This window comes from Hordeum vulgare, chromosome 6H (genome assembly GCF_904849725.1).
Source record: "Hordeum vulgare subsp. vulgare chromosome 6H, MorexV3_pseudomolecules_assembly, whole genome shotgun sequence".
In the NCBI taxonomy this organism is placed as follows: domain Eukaryota; kingdom Viridiplantae; phylum Streptophyta; class Magnoliopsida; order Poales; family Poaceae; genus Hordeum; species Hordeum vulgare.
In genome coordinates this window covers 388,079,854-388,090,401 of record NC_058523.1, presented here as the reverse complement: position 1 = coordinate 388,090,401, position 10,548 = coordinate 388,079,854, and the positions used below count along the sequence as shown (strand labels likewise).

Genomic DNA, 10,548 nt, shown 5'->3' with positions numbered 1-10,548 from the left:
TTGCCTTCCAAAGTGGCCTCCCTGCGGCCGACGTAGACAAATCACCATCCATCGACATCGTAGCAAGGCCTCCCCGCCCCGCCGGTTGGCCGCCGGATCGACCCCTCCCCTGGCGCGCGCACGATCGGAGCGGATGACACAGCCCCACGTTAAGCCTTTTGGCCAACGTGAAGAACCTCTGCTTTTCTGGCGCCGATGAGCCGGTGCTGACTCGACGCGGATCCCCTGCGCGCCTTTCGCTCCAGATTTCATCGCCCCCCGCACCCTATAAAACGGGCCTCTGCCGCTCGGTCTACCCCTCCCCTTCCTCTCTCCCTCTCCTACCTCTCCCTCTCTCACACGCACGCTCAGAGAATTCACCATGAGGAAGTCCAGCTGCGGCCATGTGATCGGAGTGCCTGTGACCTCCAAGGCGTACGCCTTGGAGGAGGCGACCACGAGAGGCGCTGGGGCGGTCAAGAAGGACGGCGATCGCCTCGCCGTCTCGTTGACCCACCCCAGCCCCTACGCGTCCTTCGGCTACAAGCACAGTACGTCTTCCATGCATCAGATGTTCTCCCCCTCCCTGCCATCGATGCCGTCCATGGATGGCCTGTCACATACTGTTTACCTATCGGATGATCGGACGCTGATGGATAAGTTGGTATCTGGTTTCAGGTAGCAAGGGCCAGGTGATCCATTGGGTGAACAAGCTGGGCAGGCGCGCTCAAGGCTTCAGGGACCACGGTGAGTCGGCGTTCGGAAACCAGAAACTCGGGTACTACATTCCAAATGGAAAACGGGCAGTGTGCTGACGAGTATGTCGCGTTCCTGTTGGTGCGTGCAGTGACCTTGGGGCCGAAGCTGTCGGAGACGGTGAAGGGGAAGCTCAGCCTGGGCGCGAGGATCCTGCAGGCCGGCGGCGTGGAGCGGGTGTTCCGGCAGGCCTTCTCGGCCGACAAGGGCGAGCGGCTGGTGAAGGCGCTGCAGTGCTACCTCTACACCACCAGCGGGCCCATCGCCGGGATGCTCTTCGTCTCCACCAGGAAGATCGCCTTCCGCAGCGACCGGTCCCTCACCGTCACCTCGCCGGCCGGCGACGTAGCTCGGGTGCCGTACAAGGTGGTGGTGCCGCTGGGGAGGATCAAGAAGGTGCAGCCGAGCGAGAACGCCGAGAACCCCGAGCAGAAGTACATACACATGGCCACCGTGGACGGCTTCGAGTTCTGGTTCATGGGCTTCGTCAGCTACCAGAGGTGCTGCAAGTACATGCAGCAGGTCATCTCGTCCGAGCTGTGATGGCGGTAGATAAAAGTGAAGGTCTGTGGGCTTCCTGCCGCAACGTCTTGTTGGGGCGCAAGCAGCCGAGAACCTCTGCTCCACCATTTTTTGATGAGAGCACGTTCCTTCCTCTTTCAGATTGGAATTTACAGATGTGTGCCTATTGCAACTTCTGTCTGTAGGACCGAGGAACTTGGTCTGAATGGAAATTATTTATTTTCTTGGTAAAAATGACGAAAACTGATTGCTCTGCATGTGCCATATAAATTTTTGGACATGATACAGTTGAACTATGTACTTGAACGCACAAATACCATTATACACCAATGCATACGTAAATTTGTTTTAAAGGAAAAAAAAAAGACATACATGGGAACTCTGCATCGTGAAAAAATACGATCCAACTTGTGGTCAATGGTTTATGGTTAGGACGATGGTTGTACTTGTACCCGCTCAACTCATAAAGATTAAATCTCAGGTTTAAACATCCTCTTGTCTCATTAAGACATAAGTACATTTTTAATGGGAGGATACTTTCCCAACCATAGTGACACATTTGTGATGACTTTGTTGGTCTTCAAGCTCCACGACTCCGGTCCATTGCTTCGGATGGCACGCACCGGCTACTCCATTGGCACAAGATAGTTTCGTTGGCTGCGAGGGATGATCGCCGCTTCCTAAGAGCATCTGCAGACGTTAGGCGCCCCCTGAGGCCAATCGGTGAAAAAACGGCTTGAGAGGGCTCGGGTTGCCGCGTCCCATCCCAGCCTGCCACACGAAGAGAAAGATGGAGAGAGAAAAAAATTTCTTTTTGCATGCACATGATAGACCTAGTACAAAAATAGAGGAGAGAGATAAAGAGAAGAGAGGCTGATTGATGGGGTTTATGCATGCAAAAATAGCGTTGGTCGCCCCAAGCGTCCTCGGGGGCTGGGTTTGGCCTGGGATCGTCGAGGCTAGTTTTGGTCAAATCCGACGCAACACGACGTCCTGGGGGTGCGACTGGGTGATTTTTTTTAGCGTCGACGGTTAAAAAGGCACTTGTAAGGGCGTTCTTGGGCCGTGGATGGAGATGCTCTAAGGTGTATGTGATCGGGTAGGCTATTTCTATGGTTGAACCGAACCATAGTTTTAAAAACCGAACCGACAATCGAACGGGTGAGCCTCGTGGTTCAGGTTTTCATCGGTTGGACCGCCGGTTCGTTCGATTCAATGTTGGTTTGGTGGACACAATTTTCTAACTGAATAAAGGTCAAGTAGTGTATTTTTTCATTTGTACAACAACTAATCATAGCCCAGTTGGTCATTAGGCCAGGTATAGCCGCTTTGGCACATAGATAGAGGGTGCAGGTTTGAATCATTTTGCTTGCAAATACATTTTTCTATGGCTGATAATTTTCTAGCTCAACCGGTCTGGTTTTATTACCCAGTGGCTGGTTTTTTCCAAAAAAATTGGGTGGTTCACCGGTTTTCACTGGTTTGATTGTGAAATGGTCCGCTAAGCTTAAAGACCGTCGAGCCCGCCGGTTTCCGGTTTTTTCTGGACCGACCAATGATCCGGATCGGTTTTTTAAACTATGAACCGAACGCGTTGATTCTTGTGTGGAACGCTAGAGAGTGCATGTATAAGGCAATTGGTTTTCCTCTTGGGTGTGGTGGTTGCCTGTCTTCGGGAAAGCAAGCTGCAAAACCCTTCACTCCACACGTCAAGCAATATGTGTTAGCCCGTGTTTGATGAGTTATATCATCTTCCAGCGGATGACACTTGTGGTGGCATCATTCTTGCTTGGAAATTCTTTAGGATGATTGCTACTTGATGTCGGTGTTGGGTTTTTTCCGAAGAGGAATGATAAAGCAGTATAATACAGATAATATTTTTCTTAATTAAGAACCAACGTTATCAAACCAACAGGAGGCAACTCGCAAATAACGCCAATAGTACATCCACACACAAAATGAATGCTCGCACCCAACGAAGACAAGAGGATTGTCAATCCCCTTATCTTTACCGATTGCAAGGATTAAATCTGGTAGTGATAGGTATATAAATAAAAGAAAAAGTAATTAGAACAACAAGCAATTTGTAATCTTTTTAGTACTAATAGAGAAGTGGACGACCCAGGGGCCATAGCATTCACTAATGGCATCTCTCTCGTAAACATAGCATCGGAGGATAAATAAATTACTTTTGGGCAATTGATAGAGAAGCATATAATTATGATGATTCTTCATGGCATAATTCATATATAGGCAATACGTCTGCGACAAAGTAGACCGCCATCAAACTACACCTATTATTATTACTCCATCCGAAGACCGATATCCAGCATGCATCTCAAAGTATTAAATTCTTGACAAACAGAGTAATACTTTAGGGCAAGATGATAAAATATAGAAAAAGTAAGATCAAACAATATGTTCTAACCCCGTCGTTTTATCCTTAGTAGCGAAAGTGCAATACATGTCATGCAACTCCTCATGTCATAGAGTAAGGACATCGCAGGATTGAACCCACTACTATGCCCCACTCCCTTTGCTAATCTACTCATCAACTTGGCCAAAGAAAACTCATAGATTGAAAAACATACATAGCTACAAAATTAGCTGCACATAATGGATTTAAAAGACTCAGTTACTTTCAATTAATAATCCAGTCATAAATCCATAATTTATCGAATCCCAACTAAGGCACCATGAGAATTAAATCGAATAGGTCCCCGAAGAGATCAGCGTATTGAAGATCATAAAGAGAGAGAGAGAGAGAGGTCCATCTAGCTACGGTTATGGACATGTAGGTCTTGTAGGAACTACTCACACATCATCATAGAGGCAACAAGGTTGATGAAGATGGCCTCTGTGATGGATTCCCCCTCCGACGGAGTATCAAAACAAGCCACCAGATAGAATCGCGGAAGAACAAAGGCTTGCAACGGCGATACAATTTTTTTGGGTCTTGCCCTGAGGGTATCTACATATTGGGAATTTATAGCATTAGTTTTGCGTCAAACGGAGGCAGAGGGGGTCAACAAGGCACGTAAGTCTGCCCTACCTCCAGGGCGCGCCCCCTGCCTTGTGGCTCCCTCATGCATTTTCTGGTCTTCTCTTGAAGCTTCCACGGTCTCTTTTTGTTCAGAAAAAATTGCAAAAAAGTTTAGTTGCATTTAGACTTCATTTGGTATGGATTTCCTGAAAAACCAAAAAGATGCAGAAAACAGGAGTTGACACTAGGCACCAAGCTAATATGTCAGTCCATAAAAACAATATAAAATAACATATAAATCATACAAGATTGATAATATAATAGCATGAAACAATCAAAAGTTGTTGCGTTGGAGACGTATCAGTGATGTTATCCAATCCCAACATCACCTCCTATGCGGTCACAACTCGGATTAGGTTTGTCGACAGACCTGCTTGGTGGTTCACTCAAGTGTATGGACCCCGCCTACTTTTTTACCCAAAAAAGTAGAAAAATCGTTCTATGATAGTTTCATTAATATAAAATATGTACAAATAATGTGAAAAGTACAACAAAGGTCAACCTATGCTAGTTTTAGGAAGCATTGTAGAAAAAATAAAGGCATTGTTCAATGAGGACATGATCTTGAGTGCTTTATGGGCTTGGCTGTAATCTCAACATCGTAAGCCCTTCTTTTAGATTGAAAGTCCATCCATTCATGTGAGAAGGAATTTTTCGAATTTTTTGCCATTTCTAACAGACCAGATACTCTAGCAGCCCAACATTAGTATATCCAACGAATGTCCCGAGGTAGAGCCTGCATAGCCAGGTGAAAGTGAATGGTGGCCTCGTCTTTGGTTTGGTAATTAATGTCAATCCCTATGAACTAATGGTTGCTTTTAGTATTACTTCAAGGTTTTGTCCATTGGCAATGCTTGAAGACCATGTGTCGGTTTGAAGGAGGAATTTGATGACCAATGTGTTATTCAAGGAGCTATCCAAAGATTGGCCATGTAATAGTTGAGCCTATTGCAAGAATGTCTTGAAGAATAATATTATGTGAACATTTATAGTTACCTTCAAGACATCATCTTAATGACAGAGAAGATAGGATAGATGGTTGATCAAGTCAAAGTACAAAGATCGGTTTCAAGTCGATCAACACGCAATGCATAGAGGATGTACCGAGTGGGATCAAATGATATCATGATATGGTAAGCATTGTTCATTTCACTTTGTGTACTAACCCATGATTATGTGAGGTCTCTATGTGGGATTATATATGTTTCCATGGGCTTGTATTAGAAGGAAGATCTTATATAACCCATTATCGAGATAAATTTCCTTAGTCCTCAAGTTACTTAGGATAATTTTGACTGTTGTCCACTAATCCATTCCTGGATCACTCTTGTACCCCTTGACAGATTCATGGCAAGGCACACATCAGGTGCGATACATAGCATATCATAATATAGAGCCTACGACTAAGGCATAGGGGACGACTATCGTCCTTTCTCTTTCTTCTGTCGTGGTCAATCTTTGAGTCTTACTAAAATTCACACCTTACAACACAACGAAGAACTCCTTCTTTGACTGATCTATTTTGAACTCCTTCAAAATCTTGTCACGGTATGTATTCATTGAAAGTTTTATCAATGTTTTGATCTATCTCTATAGATCTTGATGCTTAGTATTCAAGTAGCTTGATCCAGGTTTTCCTTTGAAAAACACCTTTCAAACAACCCAATATGCTTTACAGAAATCCTACATCATTTTCGATCAACAATATGTCAACCACATATACTTATTAGAAATTCTATAGTGCTCCCACTCACTTTCTTGGAAATACAAGTTTCTCATAAACTTTGTATAAACCAAAAAGCTTTGATCATTTCATCAAAGCGTATATTCCAACTCCGAGATGCTTGCTCTAGTCCATAAAAGGATCGCTGGAGCTTGCATACTTGTTAGCATCCTTAGGATCCACAAAACCTTTTGGTTGTATCCCATACAACCTTTCCTCAAGTAAATCGTCGAGGAAACAATGTTTTGACATCCATCTGCCAGATTTCATAATTGAAAAATGCAGCAAGTGCGAACATAATTCCAACAGACTTTAGCATCGCTACGAGTGAGAAAGTCTCATCGCAGTCAACTCTTTGAACTTGTTGGAAACTTCTTTGCGACAAATGGAGCTTTCTAAAATGGTGACATTTACCATCATCACCTGTCTTCCTTTTTAAATATCCACTTCTACTTAATAGCCTTACAACCATCCAGTAGTTCTTCCAAAGTTAACACTTTGTTCTCGCACATGGATCCTATCTCAGATTTCATGGTGTCCAGCTGTAAGAGCATATATCTCCATATGTGGTTTTGGTAATTGATGACAATTCCTATGGACTAATGGTTGCCTTAAGTTATATTTATAGGATTTGTCCATAGGCACTTCTTGAAGTCCATCTGTCGGGTTCAAGGAGTTTATATGATGACCAAGATGTTATTCAAGGTATTATCCAAAGAATGGTCATAGAAACACTAGGTTGATCAAGATCTCAGACAAAGAGTAAATCAAGATGATCAACACACAAAGCGTATAAGATGTACCGAGAGGGATCAAGTGATCCCATGGTATGGTAAGCATTGTCCATTACGTGTTTGTGTACTAACCCATGGTCTTTATGAGACTCCTGTGTGGGGGTTAGGTGTGCTTCCATTGGGCTTGCGTCAAAAGGAAGATCTCATACAACCCATGAAGGATGACGTCAAGTGGTGATCGTCATTAAGATTGTGGTGTGCAAGTTCAAGTGGATCAGCACGAATATATCATTGAAACTATTGCCAATGATCATGTGTTGATAAGGACAACCTCTGTGCTAACAAGGACAAGATCAAGATAAGCATTCCTGAGCACTACATGCTTGATTCTTGTGGATGTTCACATGGTGGACAAATGAAGATGAATACATAAGCTAGGCTTTCCGCATTGTGCATGGGAAAGCTACTTGAAGACTTCATCATGTCTTGCTTTCAACTTGAGCCAAGAAGGAACAACAACATCAAGCTCAGGTGAAAGGGCTAACTCAAAGGTATCAGTTCCTTTGACGTTAGTTGTGCGGAGTGATGATCAGCGAATAAAAGTATACACTCAAGTATGGATCATCAGTACTCTTTTATGATTCTTGAGTCCTTAGGGATAACGCACTATTAAGAGGGGATCACAGGTTTTGTGATGAACTTGCTCAAACTACATCATCACTTTTTGCTCAGACCACATCTCCACTGCTTTGTTGTTATCTGAAAACAGAACCAGTGCCTCGGACATCCGGCTTTCTCCGGACGTCCGAGGACCGGACGACCGACTAGTTCGGAAATCCGGAATCCTATACCAGAGAAATCAGAGCCATATAACTGGGACTTCCGGCTCCCTCCGGACGTCCGAGGCCCGGATGTCCGGCCAAGACCCGGAAATCCGGAAGCCTGCACCAATAGAAGTTGAGTTCTATATCTCGGAAATCTGGCTCCCTCCGGACGTCCGAGCGCCGGACGTCCTACACCCGTCGGAAATCCGGAACCTACCACCAGTAGAAGTTGAGCTGTATAACTCGGATTTCCGGTCCTCTCCGGACGTCCGGTGGCTGATAAACTCAACATAGGTTGAGTCGTATATACAGGCCTCGGACGACCGACCCCTGTCGGACGTCCGGTCGTTGTTTAATTCAAAATAGTTTCAGTCGTATCTACAGGCCTCGGATGACCGACCCGTGTCGGACGTCCGACCCCTCGCGGACGCCCGGACTTCCGACAACTGTCGGACGTCCGGACCCTGTGTGACTTAAAGTGTCCCCAACGGCTCTTTTTCTCTCCCCACAATAAATACCCTCCCTCCCACTTCGTGAGAGGGTTTCCCAACACAGCCTTATCCTCATAAGAACACATTTCCACCTCACACACATTTGCTCACTCCAAATCTTAGATTCCAAGAGCATTTGTGAGCCCCTTTGAGAGTTGTTCCAATCAAAAGATAGATCGTCTCCCTCTCCTTCTCTCAACCCAAGCTATTTGTGATTTGAGCAAGTTTTGAGCATTTCCCGTGATCTTGTTACTCTTGGAGGTTGGAGACTCCTAGGCGGTAGGAGTTCTTCGGAGAGGAATCAATCCGTGTGATTTCCCCCGGAAAAGTTTGTGAGGGTTTGGAAGCCACCTCAAAGGCTTACCACTAGTGGTTGAGAAACGCCTTCTGATGTTATCTCAAAGGGAGAATAGGGCGAGCCTTCATGGCGTTGGTGTGCCTTCGTGGTAACATCCACCTCTCTAACGGTGACTAGCTTCCCTCCAAGGAAGTGGACATCGGGATACATCTTCGTCTCAGTGACCTTGGTTATCCTTAACCCTAACTCCTTACTTATGGTTTACTTGTGTTACTTGAGCTACATACATTGCATATCGTTTGTGCTCATTATATTGTGTTGACTATTTCTTGTACAAGATTAATCATTCAAGCATACCCTCTATATTCACACGTACATACTTGCAGCCCTTGATATATCATGTGATAGAGTGTGATCTAGTATCTTGTGTTGTTCACCTACTTGTCGTGTGATATAGCTCAAGTAAGTTTGTGTAACTTACTTGTGCTTGTTAGTAACTGCATTGTGTCCATCTTAGTAGATCGTGTTGTTGATACACGTTGCAGTGCCTAGTGCATTTAGGATTTGTGCTTGACAAGTACCCTCTTAGTTTATTTCCGCATCAGGTTCAAGCCAAATCTGAAGAAGTTTTTAAATAGCCTATTCACCCCCCCCCCTCTAGGCGTCATCGAGGTCTTTTCAATTGGTATCAGAGCTAGGTCTCTCTTTAATTAGGTTTCATGACCTAGAGAGTATCGATGTCGACTATTGGATTAGTGCACAATGGCATCTTTGACTTTGATGGCACAAATTATACCCTATGGAGAATTCGTATGCTTCATCACTTTCGGGCCATGGGCCCAAATACTTTACGAATTGTTCTTGTAGGGATTGCCGACAAGAAGGATGATGCATCTTAATCTACTAATGAAATGTATCTTGATCGTGAGGCTTTTCTTGCCATTGATCGAACCATAAGTCCTGAAGTGTTTAAGTCTATCTCGACTTGGAAGTCAGCTCATGAAGTTTGGACTAAACTTGAAGATATATATGGTGGGTCCAATCTTGATGAAGACGGTATTATGATGAAGGAGTTGGTGCATGAGCTCTTCACTCTTTTCGATCTTAAAGAGTCCACCACTACTTCTATATCCGATTGCTTGCACACCTCAGCATCTTCAATCTCACAAGGTAATGACATGGTGAGTGAAGAAATATATGTTGATGAAAATGTCATAGCCTCTATGGACACGAGCATATCTAGCACCACACATAGTGTAAATTATTGTGTTGATAGGTCATGCATTTCACCTAAAGATTCCTCGACAAATGTCTGTGGTGATATGCCTGCTTCCTCGTGTCCTCTTGATCAAAATATCTTGTTTCTCCCTAGTTGCTCTATGACTAATCATTTAGGGGATATCAAGAAATATGAAGTACTTTTGACTAATGAAGAATCTGATTCACCAAAAGAATCATCATCAACTCCTCCAGTTCACATGTGCCTCATGGCAAGAAGTAATAATGAGGTATCATCTTCCCTGTGCAATAACGATGATATTTGCGATGAGGATGATGATGATGACTTGACTGAAAATATCTATGTGATCAGTAAAATTATTCATAAAGCTAAAAATAACGCTCTTCAAAGATTCCAAGATGTTCTTGCTTACTTTGAAAATTGTAATGATTCACTTAATCATGAACAAGCTAAAAGTGAACAACTTGAACATGAACTTGAGAAGAGTCATCAAGCATGTAGAGACTTAAGATCTTCAAAAGGAGAGATTGAAGTTGCTCATGATAAACTTAAAAAGGATTTTGAGGTTCTTCTCCTTGAATGCAATAATGTCAAGGGAGAGCTCATCAAAACCTCTAAGATCTATGAGGAGCTTCAATCTACTCATGAGAAGTCTCTATTTGCTACTTACTCCTCTCATATTGTTGATGATACTTGTACATCTAACTCTACCTCATTTGAAGTATCAACATTGAAGGAGAATGTTGAGCTACGTGCTCAACTTGATTTACTAACTAGCAATTATGGGAAGTTGGAAGAAAACCATGTAATGCTCACAAGCTCTCATGCCGATCTTCTAACATCCCATAATGTGCAAAAGTTAGCTCATGAGGCTATCATCACCAAGGTAACATCAAGCGAGCCTCATGTGGACAATGGCACTACTTCTAGTCAAAGTA

The 10,548-nt window shown here is 43.9% G+C and overlaps 1 protein-coding gene across 1 annotated transcript; it reads left to right on the top strand.

Moving 5' to 3' along the window:
* Positions 1–218: 218 nt before the first annotated feature.
* Positions 219–1,491, top strand: LOC123402455 (putative GEM-like protein 8). The gene is made up of 3 exons (XM_045096381.1): positions 219–530; positions 658–726; positions 827–1,491. The coding sequence occupies exons 1-3, from the start codon at positions 362–364 to the stop codon at positions 1,276–1,278; spliced, it is 690 nt and encodes a 229-aa protein (XP_044952316.1). The 5' UTR covers positions 219–361; the 3' UTR covers positions 1,279–1,491.
* The last annotated feature ends 9,057 nt before the right edge of the window (positions 1,492–10,548 follow it).

Excerpts from the sequence above, each read along its gene's own strand:
- LOC123402455 (XM_045096381.1), top strand. The coding sequence starts at position 362 with ATGAGGAAGTCCAGCTGCGGCCATGTGATCGGAGTGCCTGTGACCTCC. Across the intron at positions 531-657 it reads GTCCTTCGGCTACAAGCACA|GTAGCAAGGGCCAGGTGATC; the intron begins GTACGTCTTCCA and ends ATCTGGTTTCAG. Across the intron at positions 727-826 it reads TCAAGGCTTCAGGGACCACG|TGACCTTGGGGCCGAAGCTG; the intron begins GTGAGTCGGCGT and ends TGGTGCGTGCAG.